The following is a 20,878-nucleotide window of genomic DNA, read 5'->3' on the forward strand; positions in this document are numbered from 1 at the left end:
TGGCTCAAAACAAACACCATGATATTATCACTTATGATTCCATGGGTCAAGAGTTCTATCAAGGTATGCCCGGGATAGCTGGTCTCCACGTGGTGTCTACTGGGGCCGGATCATCCGAGATCGCCTGTTCACTCACAGGTGCGATGCATCAGCTACAGTGGCTGGAATGATCTGCCCAGGCTCCTGTGTCCCAGACCTGAGTTCTCACTGTTGGCTGGGTTCCTTGCCTCTTTCTCCAACCTATAGTCTCAGAGCCTCTTCCTCTTTATAGGTAGAAGCAGGACAGTACAGAAGTTAAGGAACGGGATTTATGTACATCATTCTGTACATCTTGGCACAAATGTCACCTCATCGAGAAGGTCACAGAATGATGTACATAAATCCTCTTCACATGGTCTCTCTTTGTAGCCTGGGCTTCTCACAACCTGTAGGAGGAAGAGGAAGGCCAAGCAAAGAGGAAGGCCATGGAGGCTGCCAGGTATGCCAGGCTGGGAAGTCCCAGACAGCACCTCAGCCTCCTTCTGGTGGCCCTTAGTTCTCTTGAACCTGACGTTTCTCATCTCCAAAAGAAGTCAGCAGTAATAATGCCCATAACCTCAGATGATCATGAGAGTCCTTATTGGCTCCTGTCACATACTGAGGCCTTCCTGGATATCTGGGTCTTAGATTCATTTGCCAGGTTGCACTGGCTTGCCAGAGCCAATGGTTAAATGTTCAAGAAACTTGCAAGCAGTTGTTAAACCCTTGGCAGCTTAAAATGGCCCTTGTGGGAATATTTACACCACAGAAATTGACAAACACACAAATCAGGGCCTTATTTGGTTGTATTCCAGAGACCTGGTTTGCCTGCACACCACTGTGTGTGTGTGTGTATGTGTGTGTATGTATATATATTTGTAAATGTGTGTACATATATATATATGTGTATATATATATTCAACCCCATTTACAGATGAAGAAACTGAGGCTCAGAGCCATTAAATTATTGTCTAAAATCAACCAATTTAGTAGGTACAGATCTGATCTTGGAGTCACAAATCCCGTTCCTTAACTTCTGTACTGTTCTGCTTCTGTAGATGAGAAATATGTATGAAAGACATTCATAAACAGGCAAAACCATAAATATTATGAATTTTGATTCAGAAAAAGATCTTTCATCCCTGTCTACCCAATTCTTTAAATATTATACTGTTAATAACTATCTTTTTAAAAAAGATTTTATTTATTTATTCATGAGAGACAGAGAGAGAGAGAGGCAGAGACACAGGCTCCATGCAGGGAGCCCAACGTGGGACCTGATCCCAGGACTCCAGGATCAGGCCCTGGGCCGAAGGTGGTGCTAAACCACTTAGCCACCCGGGCTGCCCAACTATCTTTTTGTTTTAAAGATTTTATTTTATTATTCATTCATGAGAGACAGAGAGAGAGAGGCAGAGACACAGGCAGAGGGAGAAGCAGGCTCCATGCCAGGAGCCTGATGTGGGACTCGATCCCAGGTCTCCAGGATCACGCCCTGGGCCGAAGGCAGGTGCTAAACCGCTGAGCCACCCAGGGATCCCCATGTTAATAACTATCTGATTATGTGTCACCTCTCACCCCCAAAGTTCTTCAAATCCCCTTTCCCACATAGGTGCATTCTCAAAAATTCTCCTTCTCTGTTCATTTCTTCTGCTTCTCTGCTGCCTGCTCTCCTGCATTTACCTCCACCCCCTCCCAGTCAGCCCTCTGTTGTTTCCTTGTTTCCAGTGTCACTTTGTGGGTAACCCCCCTCCCATCCTGGCAGTATGGAAGTCAGCTCAGAATCCGCCTTCCCATCTCTGTTGCTCCCGCCTCCCCCTTTCTCAGAATCCCAGCAGAGAACTCTTCCTGTACCCTGGTCCCGTGGCAGTTGCTCCTGCTCCCCTTCACGGGTGGCAGGGGGGCCAGACAGACTCACAATCTGATCACTTTCCTTGTTCCCTGACACCCCAGAGAAACCACACATTCCATTTGGTGGTCGTCAGAAATAACATGCTCAAGAAACCTGGAATTACAAAGCTGCTTAATTAGAGAGAGATGGTTTCACTGGGATATGCCCAGTTTTCCCTGGTGGTTGTATCTCCTTCTCCAAGTGGCCCGCCCCCCCCCCCCCCCCCCAGCAGCTAATTGCTACCTTTAGCATGGTGCCACACAGACACTCGCTCCCTTTATTTTCTGTGACATCGGTGCTTGCTTCTAAAGAGAAGTTCTCTCTTCCACCTCTCCTTCTCCATCAGTGAACTTGAGGAGCTGACATGAGTAATGAGGGTGGAATCTCTAGCCCCAGAAAGGTCCCCAGTTATTAAACGAGCATCAACTCTCTGCTAGATGCTGGCAACACGACCGGGAGCCAGATCATCTCTATGCTTATGGGGCTCAGTCCAGTGGGAGAGACAGACACTAAAATAATTTTCTAGCTATTATGAGAAGTGCTCTGAAGGAGTGATTTAGTGGGTCTAACAGGAGCACCTGATCTAACTAAGGACTTGTGGGAGTCTTTTCATAGCATGTGACAGGTGGCTGACACCTAGACGATGAACAGGTGTTAGCTCACTCTCCAGAGTGTAGGGGACGGTATTCCATCTGCAGAAGAAGAGTTTTGGTCTGCATAGTGAAGTAACAGAAGGAAGGGCCAAGAAGCTGGTACCTGAGCCTGCTCTGAAATTCTGGGGATGTGTTGGAGTCCCCACCATGGTTTGACTTATCCAGGTTCTGACATTTTATTTTATTTTTTTAAAGATTTTATTTATTTATTCAGGAGAGAGGCAGAGACACAGGCAGAGGGAGAAGCAGACTCCATGCATGGAGCCCGACGTGGAACTCGACACCGGGTCTCCAGGATCACGCCCTGGGCCAAAGGCGGCGCTAAACCGCTGAGCCACCAGGGCTGTCCAGGATCTGGCATTTTAGAACTGGGTTGGTAAGCCAGAGGCCACAAATCAAATATGCTCTTGACATCTGTTTTTGTAAATGAAGTTTTTTTGGAACTTTAGCCATGCCTCTATATTTACCTACTGTCTAAAGCTGGTCTTGTGTTTCAAAAGCAGAGAGGAATAGTTGTGACAGAGACTGTATGGCCCACAAAGCCAAAGTATTCATGAGTTAGCCCTTTGTGGAAAAATGTTGCCAACCTCTGATCTAGACCCACTAGTGGGCAAGTAGGTAGCTTGGGGCCTGGACCAGGGAACTAGCCCACAACTAATGGAATTTGAGAATTAGGGATCCAAAGACAGTGACCAAGCTCTGGTGGATTAAAGCAGTAGTAAGAAGGTGATGGGTGGCAGGATCTGACCCCAGGCTATCTGGTTCTTGAGGTTGCACTCTTGACCACCAAGCCAGGCTGGTTGTGCAAGATTTGGCTGAGAGGGAAGAATAGCAGGGTCTGTCCCCAGAGTCAGCTAGATGCCAGCCTACAGGGATTTCCCGAGACACAGGGACATAGGACCTTTCATGAGGTGGCCATGTCCTCACCTACCGTGAGGCCAGGCATACAGAATAGGAGGCTGCCCACCAAGATGGCATGGGGCCACTGTCCATCCTTTCTGTCACTTCTGGGCTTCTAGAACACCTGTTCGTCCTCATCCTCCCTACATTTCCTTCATTATTCTGCTTCCTACTTATCCACTAAAACGGGGCTTCTCAAACTTGAATGTGCACACAGATTGCCTGGGAAACTGGTCACATTGCAGGTCCTGTTCCAGCAGGTCTGGGATGAGGTCTGAGATTCTGCATTTCTAACCAACTCCTTGACAGTGCTGAGGCTGGTGGTCGAGTAGCGAGCCCTTCAAGCTTAGCTTAGATGGGTCTTAGAAGACTTACCTAGTCACTTCACCCCCACCTCATACCTTAGTTCTCCACCTTCCCACAGACTGCAGAGGGAACCAGCATTCCCCTCTGGGGCATATGTCCAGGGGTCCAGAACTGGTGGGAGTCTGGAGAGGGTAAAGGGTCCTTACAATGAGGACGGAGCCATACAGTCACTAAGGTCAGGCATTGGGACGAGTGGACAACTGGATGCCCTTCCTTGGGCTGAGAGATGTGGGCACATCTGCTTCAAGGAGTCCCCTTCCCCCACCCATCAAGATGGAATATCATGGGGTGGATGTAACATCTCTATCGTCAACCCAGACATCATCCACTTGATGGATATGCAACATGTTTTTATAACCTTTTCCCCCTTCTAATGTAAACATCTCATATGCTCAGTACAAAAAAAGGAAAAGAATTGGAAAAGGCAGAAAAACACAAAGAAAATAAGTGTTTCTGTATTTTATATCCTTCCCATTCAGAACTATTTGAATATTTCCTTGAGTCAAGAGATATCCTTCACCACAATGATTTTTTTTTACCTTTTGAAATTTTAGACTGAAGCAAAAGTTGCAAAAACAGTAGAGTCCTCACGTGCCCTTCACCCAGCTCCCCCTATTGTTAGCGTCCACTATGATCACAGAACAATGAGCAAAGCCAAGAAATTAACATCATTGCCCTTATTATTAACGAAACTACAGACCTTACCAGATTTTGCCAGTTGTCCCACTAACATGTCTTTCATAGTCCAGGGATTATCAAATCCAAGATTCTGTGTTGCATTCATCTGCGCTATTCCTTAATCCTCTCTGACCTGACAATTCCTTGATCTTGCCTTTGTCTTTTATGACCTTGACACTTTCAAAGAGTGCTGGACCTTTTTTTAAAAGATTTTATTTATTCATGAGAGACACAGAGAGGCAGAGACATAGGCAGAGGGAGAAGCAGGGTCCCTGTGGGGAGCCGATGTGGGACTCAATCCCAGGACCCTGGGATCGCGCCCTGAGCTCAAGGCAGGCGCTCAACCACTGAGCCACCCAGGCGCCGGAGTGCTGGACATTGCTTTTGCGGCACGTCCCTCCATTTGAATGTGTCTCTTATTAGTTCATGACTCAATTCAGGTTTTATAAATTGTTGACCAGAATTCACCACGGAGGTGATACTATGTTATCAGTGAATCGCATTGTGCTGTCAGTGTAACTTACTGCTGAAGATGTAAATCTTGATCCCTTGGTTAACATGATAGGTGCTGGGTTTCTTCACAGTCAAGTTGTTATTTTTCAAGGTAACGTTTGAATGGCTGTATGGCTTTCCTTTAGGATCTTTACCATAGTCACACCCTCTTGTTATACACTTAACTTACTTGTTTCTGTTTGGACTGTTACAAAGAATCCTGCAGTGACTGTTCTTACACATCTCAGTGCACATCCCTGATTATTTTGTTAGTATAAATTTCTAAAAACAGAATTGTTGGAGCAAATGCTATTCACGTTTCTAAGGCTATGCATGCATGAGGCAGGGATGGTTTCTTCTTTCTATGTTTGTTTTAATCAACTTTATTGAGGTATAATTTAAATACAAAACATGAGGGTGCTTGGGTGGCTCAGTGGTTAAGCATCTACATGCTTTCTTTGCTCAGGTCATGATCCCAGGGTCCTGGGATCGAGCCCCACATGGGGCTCCCTGCTCAGCGAGGAGCCTGCTTCTCTCTCTCTCTCTCTCTCTCTCTCTCTCTCTCTCTGTGTGTGTGTGTCAAATAAATTAAATCTTTTTAAAAAACTAAATAAGTCAGTAAATACAAAAAATGCGCAGATTTGAAGCATATTTTTCAATGAATTTTGGCAAATGTATGCCATTGTGTAACCAGCACCCCAATCACATTATAAAACATCTCTATGACTCCCAAAAGTTCCTTGATGGTTTTCATAGTCCTCCTCCTCACCCCAGGAAGCCACGGATCTGATTTCTATCACTACAGATTAGTATTAACCTATTCCAGGATTTCGTGTAAGTGAGAATTGTACAATGTGTATTATCTTATAAACGTCTCCTTCAATTGGACGTAATGCATGTGAGATCCATCCATGTTGTTGCGTGTATCAGTCATCTGTTCATCTTTATTGCTGAGCAGTATCCTATTGTATAAATATGCCACAATTTGTTTATCCATTCTTCTACTGATGGACATTTGGGCTGTTTCCAGTTTGGAGTTATTATGAATAGAATTGCTATCTGATCACTAGCACATAAGCAGACATATATTTTCATTTCTCCCTGGTACCTGCCTAGAAGGAGAGTTGCTGGGGCATAAGTAGATGTTCATTTAACTTTATTAGATACAACAGGGTGGAGTTATTTTTGTCTCCTTTTATAGCTCAGGCCACAGAAAGCTTGAGGGACTTGTCCAAGGGCAAAGGGAAGAAGGGAAATAGAATTTGTTGAGTGCCACGTCGTGCCAGGCACAGTGCTAGATGCTCTTCCCATTTATCTCAGAGAATCTTCAGAGCAACCCTGTAAGATAGGACATGTGGTTCCCATTCTGTAGATAAGGAAGCTGGGGCTCGTGAACTTGCAGCAATGTAAGCTTCAAGCCTAGCCCCAAATGCATCTTTCTTTGCCCAGATGTCATCCTGCCTCCTTGCAGACAGTAGGTGGGTAGAGCTGGGAAGGAGAATGCATATCCCTTCCCCATTTCCAGGCCTGCCCTTACCTGTGTCCTATTGTCCACCCTGCCCATGCACTGAGGGCAGGTCAGCCCTCAAGGCAAGGGCAATCTGTGTGTGGGGCCAGGGACTGTGCCCCCAAAGCCACAACAGGCACTAGGGAGTGACCAACCGATACTCCAACCCTCCAACAGAAGTGTCCAGTTTCTCCCTCCCTGAAATGTGATCCTCAGAGCTTTGCTCCTCAGGGCTGGTGGGCAGTGGGTGAAGGCAGCGGGCAGGGGCCACGTCTCCCCAGCCATATCGCAAACCCATTAGGAGCAGGTCTGAGTGCTTTCCAAAGCTGATTAATGGCCTGCCTGTGACCTGGAACGTCATTACTGCCCAGGCTGGGGGACCTCCGTCAGGGTCCTTTGGGTCTTTACAGCTAATAATAATTGATGCTTTCTGTGTGGTTGCAGGGAAAGTTCTATCTGGTCATTGAGGAGTTGAGCCAGCTGTTCCGATCGCTCGTCCCCATCCAGCTGTGGTATAAATACATCATGGGAGATGACTCCTCCAACAGCTACTTTCTAGGAGGGGTCCTGATTGTTCTCTACAGCCTCTGCAAGGTGAGGTGGGCCGGGGGCCTGGAGGGTTAGGCCAAGGAAGATTCATGCATTTTCTGGGCCTTGGGGGCGAGTGGGGAGCTTGGAATCTTTTCTTTTTAATAGAAATAAAATAAACACAATACAAAATTAACCGCTAATGACCTCACAGTGTACTGCTCAGTGGCATTGAGCAGGTTCAGAGAACTGTACCACCCCCACCCTCTAGTTCCAAGACATTTTCATCACCCCAAAAAGAAACCCTGTACCCATTAAGCCATCGCTCCCCATTCCTGCTCACTACCCTCCCCCAGCCACTGGCAACCACCAGTCTGCCTTCTGTCTCTAAGGACTTGCCTATTGTGGACATTTCACATAAATGGAATCCTACACTGTGTGGTCTTCGGTGTCTGGCTTCTCTCACTTAGCATCATGTTTCCAAAGTTCATCCACGTGGTGGCATATATCAATACTTCATTCCTTTTTGCGGTTAAATCCACCGTAATTTCTTGCCCATAAAGCTCACCATATGCTCTCCCTTCATGTATTTCCATTATTACTCCATATTTATGGGTGAGGAGATGGGGGCTGAGAAAGAAGCAACTTGCCCAGCATCACTCAGCTAAAGATAACAGAGTGAGTGTCAAACTTGGGCAGTCTGCTTCCAAAGCCCAGAGCTCTTACCCATAGACAACACTTTACCCCAAACTTGTTTCCATTCCTCTTCAAATACATACCCTCAGGTCCGTAAGTCAGGATGCAGTACTTCTCTCTCCATCATGGGAGAGAGGTTTCAGTCAGGTTTCCCCCCTCCAACCATAAGCACATCCTTCTCTTCCCCCTTCCCTATTTCTGGCTCTAGAGAATCCTGGGGGAATGCATGTGTTCTTCCCTTCCCTTCCTCCCAGCAGGGCTAGCCGGGCGATCCATGCCCTGTCCACCACTGGGGTTTCTCTTGCCTACTGTTTCTGATTGACTGGTAATGCCTGACTGGAGTGGGCTCAGAAGAAGAATGCTGTGATCAATTAGCAATGCCTGTGCTGGGCTTGGCAAGGGGAGAATGCAGTATGCGTGTCATGTATTTGCTATCCTGGCCAGGTAGCAAGGAAAACTGTTGACATAGGGAGCAAGACGAATGCCAAGCAAAGCTGATGGGAATGAGGAGCCCCAAATGGGACAGAGTGCCCTGAAAATGTTTGTCATCAAAGACGAGGGGTCAGTGGGGGTTGCTTGGGGGTGGTGAGAGAGATCCTGAACAACCCTTGGACACTTTTTCAAGAATCATTCTCTCCTTTCAGTCATTTGACATCTGTGGTCGAGTGGGCGGAGTTAGGAAAGCCCTGAAACTTCTCTGCACCTCTCAGGTGAGCCAACTTCAAAAGAACCAGGAGCCAGGAACGGATCTCACAGTGTATCTGATGGCATTGCTCCAGTGAGGGTCCACAGCTGGATTTTTTTCTCTCTCCTCCCTCAAACAGAATTACGGCGTCCGGGCCACTGGGCAGCAGTGCACAGAAGCCGGCGATACCTGTGCCATTTGCCAGGCTGAGTTCCGAGAGCCTCTGATCCTTATGTGCCAGGTGAGCAGGGCCAGGCAGAACCATTGGGGCCTGAAGCTGGGGGTGCCTCTGGGGCCCTGTCCCATGCAGAAGTCCCATGTGATTAACCCCAGGACCAAACTTTGGGGCTCTGGGATGGGTCTTTGGGAACAATATGGTGAAGACTGGAGTCAGTCATTCAGACCTGGGTTCATATCTCAGTTCTCCCCTTACTTGGTGGGTGGCCTTGGGCAGGTTATTTCACCTCTCTGAGCCTTGGATTTATCAGTCAAGTGTCAAAAATGAAAAATTCGGGATGGTGCAGAGTCAGAATAGTCTGAGTACGAATCCCAGTGGCACTCTGGACCATGCAGGGATGGATCACTCCATCTTCCTGAGCCTTGGTTTTTCTCGTTTATGAAATGGGCATCATATATATTTACCTCATAGAGCTATTATTATGATTAAATGAGATCATCTATGAAAGAAACAAATTTGAATTATTCACCCCTAAAAATTGCTCTTGATAAAATTGTTATCATCATCATAATTCCTATTACCATTTGTTTTCATTATAAGTTGTGGGTCACCAAGCCATAGCAGTAAGTACTGGTTACCCCCTCAACGTACCCCTCCTCCTGCTCCTGACATCAGGGGCTAAGATGTCAATTCAGCAGATGTATGAGTCAAAGCATCCTGTCAGATACCGGGGAGGGGAGGCAGGGCACAGAGACCCTGTTCTCTCCTCTGGAAGCTCACGGTCTCCTTGGGGAGACAGACACATACATAAATAACTATGAAACAAGGCAGGCAGTGATAAGTGCTGGGTAAGAGAGATTCATGCAGCATCCCACGGGACCTGGATAGAGAGCGATGAGTTCCAGGTTGGGAAGGCTTTTTGCAGGAGGCACAGCCTACACACTGGCAGGAATGGGAACACAGATGCTCCCGTTTGATGACCACCACCACCACCCTCCGGGTTCAGAGGGCAGGAGGTGAGGTCCTTTTTTAGCACCAGCAAAACTTCTTATTTTGCTGTTTGAGGATGCTAGGAGGTTTTTGTTTATTTTTTTAAGGTTTTATTTACTTATTAGAGAGAGTGCACACAAGCAGGGGGAGGGGCAGAGGGGTAGCAAGAAGCAGACTCCTCAGGACTAGCTGGGCAATCCATGCCTGGGGAGGGATTGTGTGTATACACACACACACACACACACACACACACACACACATACACACAGGGCTCGATCCCAGGACCCTGGGACCATGACCTGAGCTGAAGGCAGACAATTGTTTAATCAACAGAGCCACCCAGGTACCCCTTATTTATTTTTAAATTGAGACTATCTTTGCATGACTCAGAATTCAAACTGAGGAACTCAGGAGCAGGGAGTCATGGAGGACTAAGTGCAGCATGGGACCTGGGTTGGATCCTGGAACAGAGAAAGGACATAAGGAGGAAAACTGGTTTGAGGAAATCCAGGTATAGTCCCGAGTTTAGTGGTTAGTATTGTTTTCAATGGGGGTTTCTTGGCTTTGATTTAGAAAATAAAGCCAGAAAAGCCAGTTGATGATACTGGGGCACTGAAAACTTGATGAGGGTGTCAGACGAGGACTCTTTGCACTATCTTTGCAACTTTTTTGTAATTCTTAAATTATTCCAAAATTAAAAGGTTTTTTTTTTTTGTTGATGTTTTAAAGATACAAAAAGGAAAGTGGTGGCCAGCTTCCTACCCTCCTCCCAGTTCCACAGTATCCTTTATATCTTCATAGAGATGCTTTATAGATTTTAAACACCCATATGTACACATGCACACACACATGCAAATGTGTCATTTTCAGAAAGACCCATGTTGTAGCATATTCTCCCCAAGCTGTGTTCTGCATCCTTCCTCTTTGACCTGAAACTCTATCTTAAGAAATAGCTCCTTCTTTGCATTTCTTTGTGGATGGACCATCATTGGTTTTATCATTCTCCTGTGGGTGGGCATTAAGTAGCTTATAATCTTCTGTTATTACAATGCTTGGCGGTCCTGAGAGGTCAGAAGTGGGGAGATCTACAGCACCTGCCTTGGCCCATCGTGTTGATTGAATGAGTTAATGCAAGTGAAGCATTTAAAACTACACCTAGCACGTGGTCAGTGTTCAATACATATCGGCTCTTATTGGCACACATTCCATTTCACACATGTGCAGCAAGCTCTTGGTAGATAAATTCCTAGTGGTGGAATTATGAGGTCAGAGGGTATACGGTTTTGACAGATATTGCTAAATTGCCCTTCATAAAGAGTGTATCCGTTTACGCTCCCAGTGCGGAGCCTGACGTGACCTCTTGCTCCCCTCGCTTACCAACACATTGCATGTTCCAGCCTTCTCTGAGTCTGGCCAATTTGACAGGTGACGAATGCTATCTCAGTGCAGTTTTAATTTGCATTTCCCTAATTACAAGTGCACTTGAGCATCATTTCACATGGTTCAGAGCCATCTGTAGAGCCTTCTCAGTGGCAGCAATTATTTGAACATGATATCAAGGTGAAAGTCTTCCTTATTCCTTTCTGGCAATCTCTCCCAGCCTTCTTGTGTTTGTTTCCCTGCCATTCTTCTCCTGGTGCCATGACGTCTTCCCAAAGCTGGATTCAAATTCTTGGGAGGGTTGTCCTAGATCTAGGAGCACTGGCCACACGCAGCAGTGGTTGGAACCCACAGTCCTGGCCAAGCCAGTGTCACTCTGCTGCCGGGAGCTGGGCCTGGACTAGCACAGATGACTTCAACAGGTAAAAGGGCTTCATTAATTCCTGAGTGCTTTGAATGATGAGTCAAATGTTTCTTCCTCAGAGTCTTCCCTGACTCTACTTCCCAGGACTAGCCGGTGCTCCCAGCGGTATGGCCTCAGAGATCCTTGTGTTTTTCCTTCATAGCAATTATCACAATTGTCAGCTAGTTAATTGGACAACTGGTTATGAAGGCCTGTCTCCTCTTTGCTAAAGTGTAAGCAAACTTGAGAGTGGTGATCATGGCTGTCTTGTTAGCTAGCAGCAGAATCATAGTACTGACTCAGTAAATTTTGGATGGATGGATGGTTAGATGAACAGGACAGATGAATGAGTAGGTAGATGAAGAGCGCACCAGGCTAAAGGAACATCCTATCTCCCCTTCAAAGGGGCATCTAATTACAGTGTGTCACTCACACACATGTCCCACCTCTCTGCCCCACCACCCCCACCCATCAGACCCTGGGAAGCTGCTCAGGCAGACATTGAGCATGCCCAGAGGTGAGAGCTCTCCACGCAGATCCACTTGCCCAGTTAGTCATTCCACAAGTATTTGCGGCTTGCCTCCTGCCAGGCAACGGGGGATCAAGGAAAGGGCGTGCTGAACACACAGTCAGAAACTTGGCTTATTTAAAGGACTTCTTTCCACAGTGCAAAGTCAAGGTGCAATTAGTTCTTCATCACTATGAGTTTGTTTTGTTTTTGTTTTGCTTTGTTTGAGTATTGATAATATAAAGGAAAGAGGGCAAGGGAATGGTGACTCCTGTTGATTTTGTGCTTACAGGTGTCTCAGGCTTAATGCTTTATAGCAGGCCTTAGCCATTTCCATCCTTCCAGACACCTTGTGGGGGAAACAGTGACCCTCTTTACAGAGAAGGTGAGCTCAGCAAGGAGAAAGGCCAGATTTGCCTGAGGGCCCCTTTCTCCTCAGCAGCAGAACCAGATTCCAGCCCAGAGCCCTGGATTTCAGAGGCCAGGACCTTTCTACCAGATGCAGCCTCTGGCTTTGGGATGCCCTCTAGGCTGCATTAAAAGATTAGAGCCCTTTTCCTGGAAATTCCTGCTCAGCTAAGCTTGTGCACATCCTCTCCAAGGAGTGAATGAACAGCTGAGCTGGAATCAGATTCCATACTTGACTCTTCGACCCCTGCATTTATGTATCAGGTACTTTCCAAGCAGTGACAACGTCCCCGGCACCAACTTTGCAACCCTGAGCAACACATGTCATTGCAGCACTAACCCTCTGTGTCCTCTGTTACCCAGGAATGAAAATGCTTGCCCTGAGCCGCTTGCAGGCTCTTAAATATAGTCCAATGAGGTGACATGTATATCTGTGTATGGGTTTTGAAAAGAATAGCCTGTGAGGCCAATACTCAGTGTAAGTGTTTAATTCTAAATCTGGACAAAGCTGGCTGGGTTTGTGTGATTAAAGAGGATCTGTGGTTAGGAGGTGTGTGTGTGTGTGTCTTGTCTTGTTTGATCAAAGCCCCACTTTCAGTAATGTCATTTTCACAGTCAAGTGCTACAAACACCCCTTCCCACAATCTCTATGTGTGACCAGTATGCATCATAGAACATAATGGGCGAGAGTATTTGCTGTAAAGTCAGATACCTCTTGTATCAGTTACCCATTGCTGCATAACAAATTACTCTAACACTCTGTGGCATAAAGCAACTACCATTTATCATCTCAGAGTTTCCAGGAGTCAGGAATCCAGGCACAGCACAGCTGGGTCCCCTGCTTCAGAGCCTCTCCCAGGCTCCCATAACAGCCAGGGTACCCTGGGGGAAGGATCTGCTTCCAATCTCAGTCACATGGTGGTGGCAGGATTCAGTTCCTTGTGGGCTGTAGGACCAAGGGCCTCAGGTCCTCGCTGACTGTTGTGGCCAAAAGCTACCTCCACTTGCTTGTCACACTGACTTCATCAGAGTGAACATGTGAGAAGCCCAAGGAAGAGTATGAACAAAATGAAAGGCACAGTCTGCTGTAACTTCATCTCAGAAGTGATGTCCTATCATCTTTATTCTGTTGGCTTGAAGCAAGTCCCTAAGTACAGCCACACTCAAGGGGAGGGGACTGGCTACACAGGATGTGAATCCCAGGAGGAGAAGATTACTGGGAGTCATGATAGAAGTCAGCTTACCACATCTCTGAAGTATTGAATTCCAGCCTCACTACTTAGCAGCTGTGTGCCCTTGGGCTGGTGGCTCTCCCTCTCTGAGTCTCACTGCTCTGTGAGCTGTCATGAGACTGTACATAAAGGACATTAGAAGTGCCTGGCACAGCATTTGTGCTCAGTGAAGGATAAGGCCTATGACTAATCATTACTTGTACTCCTCACCTGAACACATCCACTTAGACCTGGCCTGACTGCTTCCTTTTTTTTCTCAGTTCACACCAAACACCAAGTGCCAGGCTAGGAGCTGCCCTCTCTCACTCAAATGGGAGTTAGCTACTGTGGTTTGGGGGGCTCTTGTCCCAAGATAAGATCTCTTATCTCACTTTACCCATCTGCTCCAAATCTTTGAGCAAGACTTGGGGAGTCTGGATGGAACTCAGGGGGAGGGGAGGGTGACACCAGGGGCTCCTCACCCACCTCTTTGCTCCAGGAGGCACAGCCAGGGAACAGTCAGTGACCCAATGCCACCTGTCTTCCCCACTGACCATGAACCCACCCGATCCTACACTTCCAAGCCCAAGAGGGGCCCCTCCTTCCCTTCCCTCTATAGGGTCTAGTCCTTCTCTCCAGATGCTGGGGGCAGGTCCAAGATGGTGATCTTCTCCAGCTGGACTCCTGGGTTGATGTGTGTTCTTCAAACCTCTTTATTTGGCACTGGATCCCATCCTGCCTCATTCTCTGAGAAGGAGACTGTGAGCTCCCAGAGGGAAAGAGCCAGGTCTGAACCATCCTGGTATCTCTAGGATCTCCCACCTGACCTACCTGGGAAGGCATTCCTTTGTCAGCTACATTCATGGAATCCCCGGTCTGTGCAGGCTCAGGGCTGGGCAGTGGGAACACATCAACAGTTGCTACCCTCATGAAGTTTGCCACCCAGAGGGTATGTCAAATGGTAAAGGAGCAGTTAGAAGAGTGGTTCTCAAAGTGTAGCCCAGGAAACCCCTGGTGTTCCTTTTCATTTTCATGAGCTCATGGAGTCTTGTGTTTTCAATAGAGCTTAGTTTCCATTTCTAATACAGCAAATCTAGCCAGATTTGACCCTCATATATAAAAGCTCTTTAAGATTATCAATGATTTTTAAGACCGTAAAGACAGGGTCTTGGAACCAAAATATTTGAGAACTACTGAATGAGACCTGTGAGAGAGCCTCCATGAATGTTTTATGGATGCCAGAATGAAAAGCTGCCCCTTTCCCATTCACCTGACTCAGGTATTGAGCTTCATGTGAACAGGGCTTGTGTTGCTTTATTCTGTGTAAGTACCTCCTTTTCCCAGGGAACCAGTTTAAGTCTCCCTCATTTGTTGAGCAGACATTTACTGAGCGTCAGCCACATTCTCAAGACCCTGTGGGCAGCATGGTCCCTGCCCTCCAGAAGCCCTTAATGCGGTGAACAAGATAGATGAGTTTGCGGATCATTGTAGAGGCATGAGTGTGATATTGTGAGAGGGTCCTCCCCAGGAGGGAACTGAAAGGGAAAGGCACAGTCAGCACTTAGCTTTGCTGGGCACTGTATGGCATAGAGGAGGTATATCCCGGAGCAGGGGAGGTGTGATGGCTTGGGCTAAGTCTTCTAAGAGGAGTAGGCACCTACCGGCTGCTAAGGATGGAGAAAGGCCATAAGGGCATCCCAGACTGACATTACAGCTTGCCCAGAGGCTTAGCAGTATGGAAGAGCTTTGCTTGCAAGTCATCCAGTGTGTCAGTGACATCAGCTACCCTGGGGTGGAGACAGGGTGGGAGGGTGAGGAGGACGAGGAAGAGAGGAGGGCGCCATTATGGAGGGCCTTGAGTGCCCTAGGTGGGAGTCTAGAGAAGTTGCTGGGCCTGCTGACCCCTGGGTCCTGCCCTTCAGACTGTGGTGAGAGTCCAGGCACAGCCCTTAAGGCTCTGTGGCCTGCTCACCTCCTGCCACCCACTCCCTATACTCTCCAGCTATAGCCACATTGGCCATCCTTGTGTGCCTCAGTGCCTTCCCATCTCAGGGGCTTCACACCGCTGCTCCCTTCAGCCTGGAATGCACTATCCCTACCCACTCTCTTCACCCATTTAACTCCTAAATGTCCTTCAGGCCTTAACACAAGCGTGCCCTCCTCCAGTAAGCCTTCCTGACTACCTCCAGGATTAGACTGGTCCCTGTTGCATAGAGGATAATGGAGCTCTCCTTTAGAGCACTGTTTACAAGTAGGCACCTACTACACACTTTACAACAAGCTTACAATCTGGCACTGAGGGACAGATAAATAGATATAATGTAATAATAACTCTTACTATGTGATAGCCAACATTTATAGCACATTTGGTGTTTGCCAGGCAGGGCTCTAAGTGCCTTTTTAATTTAGTTTTTTAAAACTTTTTAAGAAACACTGTATTTGGATTTTCATATTATTATTTTAAATCATCGCTTTTCTTTTGAAAAATTGCAAAGCCTCAGAGCAAAAGGATAGTAGAATGAACACCCTTTTATCTTTCATCTAGATTCACTAATCATTGGCATTTTACATTTGTCTTTTCTTGATGTTAATGATTTCCCCCTAACCAGTTGAGAATAAGTTGGTGACATTTTGATTCTTTATCCCAAAATATTTCAGTGTTCATCTTTGAAGAACAAGGACATTCTCTCCCGTAACTGTAATTCCACCGTCATGCCCAGAAAATTTAAAATTGGTGTAAAATATTATCTAGTATATATAGTATTATGTATTATATGTAATATAATACATAATATATTATAATAATAATATAGTATATCATAATATTATATAGCATATATATGGCTTTCTCCAATTGTCTTTAAGATATGCTGCATAGCTAGGCTTCACCCCCAACCAGGCTCCAACTGAGGATCATATACTGCCTTCAATTGTTATATCTAAACACTTTTAATGAGCATCAGTCTTCTTATGAGCGGAGTACTCTTAACTGCATTTTGGGCATTCCTGGCTGACTCAGTCCGTAGAGCATGTGACTCTTGGTCTTGAGGTCATGAGTTTAAGGCCCACACTGGGCTTTGAGCTTACTTTAAAAAAGAGGGGATTCTCTCCACTTCACCTGACCTCTCATTTTACAGATGAAGAAGCTGAGGGATTGGGAGGTTGAGTCATTTGTCCAGTGGCTAAAAAGTGGTAAAACTCGTTGGTATTTCCAGTCTCCTTGTCTTCCTCTTAACCCCTGAGCCCTGTTCTCAACCCAGCAGCTAAAGGCTCTTTTAAAAATGCAAATTCTGGGGGCACCTGGGTGGCTCAGTGGTTGAGCGTCTGCTTTCAGCTCAGGGCGTGATCCTGGGGTCCTGGGATCAAGTCCCACGTTGGGCTCCCTGCATGGAGCCTGCTTCTCCCTCTGCCTGTGTCTCTGCCTCTCTCTCTCTCTGTGTCTGTCATGAATACATACATACATACATACATACATACATACATGCAAATCCTGTTCAGGTCACTCCTCTGCTCAGAGCCCGACCATGGCTCCTTACTTCTTTCTGAATAAAAGCCAAAGGCCTCATGATACCCATAGAGCCCTATACAATCTGCATCCCTCCATAGCTTCTCTGACCCCATCGCCTGCCCAATAACCCTCCAGCCCCAGGCTCAGCAGCACAGCAGGCATAGTCCTGCCTCAGGGTCTTTGCACAAGCCATTCCCCCTGCCTATAGCACTCTCCCCAGAGATCCTCAGGCCTCAGTCTTTACCCTCCTTCAGGTTTCACTCGGATGTCGGTATTCAGTGACATCCTCCAGGCCCACCATGCTGAACACAGCAGCCCTCCCAAGCACTCCCTACCCACTTCCCCCAGGTTTTTCTTCTCAGCACTTATCACTGATATACTCCCAAATGTATTCTGGAGATTGATTTGGCCCATCATCTCCCCAACAAGAGTGCAAGCTCTATGAGGGCAGGAGTCGTCTATTTCGTTCACTGCTATGTTCCCAGCTCCTAGGAGCGAGGCTGGCACATAGCGGCCATTCGGCAAAGTATCCCAGTCCTACTGATTGCTGTCCCCACAGCACGTGTTCTGTGAGGAGTGCCTCTGCCTCTGGCTGGATCGGGAGCGCACCTGCCCGCTCTGCCGCTCGGTTGCTGTGGACACCCTGCGCTGCTGGAAAGACGGGGCCACTTCGGCTCACTTCCAGGTGTATTAGGGACTGAAAAACTAAGACTCTGGGCTCCCAGGCATGCTCTGGGAGCTGAGGGGTGGCCAGCGTGATGGGTCCGGCTCCGGAGGCTTCCTGGAAAACAGGCTTCAAGCACTTCCTATCCTGCCTGCTGCCTTTCTCCAGCAATTTCCCTAAAGCCAGCCCCCTGTCCTGACCTTTACCTTCCTCTTGTGTTCTGGGGCATAGCGCATGCCTCTGTTCTCCCCTACAAACCTCCTGTCTCAGACTCAGCCTCCTCCAGGTGGGTCGCCTGCCCCCTCCATGTGAAGGGACAGGTGACACACAGGTCCTGCCTGTTATTATTTTAATTCATGCTGACCTGATGCGGCACTTGGGTGGGGAGGGGCCTGGAAGTCGAGGGGCCTGGAGGTTACAGCCCCTCCTGAGATGGCACAGGTCTGCAGATTAGAATCACCATGGAGCCTTTCCCAAATAAAAATGTTGGGGCCCCATATTGTACCTAAATAACTGAGTGTACCAAGCACTTCATGCAAGATGAGCATCCTGCTTGGATGACCTCTTGTAATCCTTGCAACAGCCCCTGGGTTGGAGGTACTGTTGCTTCCTCTGTTTTAAGGTTGAGGAAACTGAAGCACCAAGCCCCATGTGGTAACTTCCCAGGGTCATCCAGGTAGCAGTGGTGGACCGAGTTTCCAACCAGGCCCACCAGGCTTCAGAGCCTGCACTCTCAACCACCATGCTCCCCTGCTGCTCAGACGCTGCAGGCATGGGGCCCAGCAGACATGGATTTGTAGAAGCATGAGAGGTGATTTTGGTGCCCATCAGTGGCCCAGGTGCATAAGCACATTTGCTTTGGGTCTCACTGAAGATGCCAACGGTGAGGCCTGGCTCTGGAAATCTAGCTGTGGCTGGGTTCATGGAAAGAGTTGGTCTTTAAAATCGCAATGTTGCTGGGCTCTGGCTGGGATGCGCAATCGCATTTGGATACCGAATGGCCAGCTCTGGTCCCAGTGCAGATATCACTGGGTCTCCACACCTGTCTTCATCTCTCTGCTCCTCCTTCTGTTCTTGTCCTGTCCATCACTAAAGTCTCAGCTTGTCCACAGTGCCTGTGGCCACCGCTTTCTCTGCTGGTGGCCTTGAGAGCAAAATGCATGATCCATGTGGCGGATTTTTCCACAAGGCAGGGTGGTGGCATAGAGTGCAGTAGCAGTCAGAGTTTCTGTCATCTCTACAGCAGAACTACTAATCTCCATAACAGAATAGTTCTCCACCTGCTTTGAATGTGGAAGGAGATGGCACAGGTGATCACTTAGAAGCTTCTGGAATATTGCCTGCCCGAACCCTCTCCCCACTCTGTTCACTCACCATCAACCTCAGCACGATGGGCTGGTGCCAACAGCATTACAGAGAAATCAATCTTGTGGCTTGTGAGCAGATTAGCAACAAAGCCCCCAGCAGAAATGGTGGGAGACTCACTGCCACCTCGCTCTCAGCCAGTAATAACGAGCCCACCCCATCCCCAATAGTTTCAGGACATTTGCCCCCATGTGTTATCAAGCCAGGACCTTTTCCTGTGCCTGACATTCCTGGCTCTTTCCTGGTACCCAGCAAGACATCTCTTCCAGGGCAGCGTGGCATCTTTCAAGCTCTGTTACTATGGCAATGGCTGCGATGTTACAATCCCACTTGCCTGGATAATCAAGTCAGAAGGGGGAAGCGGAGGGAAAGGGGGCCGGGTGGATGTGGCTGCTCTGTTCCCCCTGCCTTGAGGAAGAACCAAAGAGAAGCAACAGGAGCTTCTGTGACTGGTTTTTATCAGAAAGATCACCCTGCCTACAGATGCCATCAAAGAGACACAAGAAATTGGAGCTGGAGATTTATTAACGTGCTAGTTGGTGACAGAGCAGATAGACCAGAATTCTGATTCCAAACTCCACATGACTTTGGGAACTCACTTCACCTCCTCGAAGCCATCTTTAGGATGATGAAACCTTGTAGATTAGCTGCTGGAGCTAGGAAAACTTAACAGTGTAGAATAGCGGCGAAGGCACTGGTGGGCTTGCCAGTTTCACTCATGTCACCAGAAAAAAAGAGAAAAGAAACCCACACATCTCTAATAGTCTTCAAATAATGAGCCATGACTCTGGCATTATAAACAGTGTCACACGCAGGGGATACTTGGGGGCAGGTGCGAGGACTTAGTTTAAGATTTTACTTATTCATTCCTGTCCCCTTGAGGAAAGTTCCTTCTGGAGGTTTTCTTTTGGATGGGAGGAATTTCTGCCCTGAGGAGGAACAGTGGCCGAGTCTCCCAAACATCAGACTACATGTGTTCCCCACCACGTGAAGGAATTACAATCTGCATCCCTTTTGGTAAAAGCAGCCAAGGGTTGTCATTGGGAAAGAAGAACATTCTCCATTGCCCATCCTGGCTCTGCAACTCCTTTGTTATAAGCAGGATTAATCAAGTATCGGGTTGGAGTATCCTGCTCTTAATATTTTATGATTCACTGACTCAAGTTCCTGAAACTCTTGGAAATGGCTCTCCTAATGTAGAAGATCATGAGCATAATTAATGTGAGAATAAAAAGGCAAGCTTTAGACCTGGATGCAACAGGCTCATTACCTTCCTAAGAGGAGAACCCGAGAGACGCTTGGAGGCCCCAGGCGCCTGGGACCTTGGGTTGGAAAGAGGAAATGTAAAGCAAGTCCTGGAATCTCTTAGTAATTTTGCTCTGGGCTGGACAGAGCGGCCTTTGATGTTTTTAATGTTCCCTTAAGTTCCTTTCTGCTAATAAATAATCATTTGTCGATGAAACTTCGGTTCGTGGTCTTGAATCTCCATTCGTCTCTTGAAGCTGGGTGGAGGTGTTGGAGGAGGAATGCTGAGAAGCACTTCAGGCAGCAGTGGGTGGTTGTCTGATGTTGGCCCCCCCCCCGCCCCCCAAGCAGATCGGTTGAGTTGCATATGCTTAGGAAGTGTTCCCAGGAGAAACCAGTAAAGGAGGGGAGAAGAAACCAAGTAAGAGGGTGACTTTCAGAAAAGTCCCAGCTCAGTGTGGTCTCTCGGAGCTCTAGAGCATCAGCTGCATTTCAGGGTTTGTCCCATCCTGAGGTTTTTTTTGTTTGTGCACCATCAGTCCTTGGGTATGGCTTGCTGGTGGAGGAGCCCCTGAGGCTCTGAAGGTGCCAGCTGCCACAAAGC

The 20,878-nt window shown here is 47.5% G+C and overlaps 1 protein-coding gene across 14 annotated transcripts in view; it reads left to right on the forward strand.

Annotated features, from left to right (window-relative positions):
• The window catches only part of RNFT2 (ring finger protein, transmembrane 2), a 76,997-nt gene that overhangs the window by 48,103 nt on the left and 8,016 nt on the right, over window positions 1-20,878 (forward strand). For 3 of the 14 annotated variants that reach the window (XM_072722911.1, XM_072722905.1, XM_072722918.1), the window contains 4 exons: window positions 6,950-7,099; window positions 8,374-8,439; window positions 8,554-8,655; window positions 17,560-20,491. In XM_072722911.1, coding sequence (XP_072579012.1) covers window positions 6,950-7,099; window positions 8,374-8,439; window positions 8,554-8,655; window positions 17,560-17,694 — 453 coding nt within the window. In that variant the 3' untranslated portion in view covers window positions 17,695-20,491. Of the gene's footprint in view, window positions 1-6,949; window positions 7,100-8,373; window positions 8,440-8,553; window positions 8,656-10,311; window positions 10,424-11,470; window positions 12,831-17,559; window positions 20,492-20,878 lie in introns of those variants that run through there. The other 11 variants (XM_072722914.1, XM_072722908.1, XM_072722919.1 and 8 more) reach the window with 8 other exon arrangements.

The sequence above is a fragment of the Vulpes vulpes genome, chromosome 10 (assembly GCF_048418805.1).
Source record: "Vulpes vulpes isolate BD-2025 chromosome 10, VulVul3, whole genome shotgun sequence".
NCBI lineage: Eukaryota > Metazoa > Chordata > Mammalia > Carnivora > Canidae > Vulpes > Vulpes vulpes.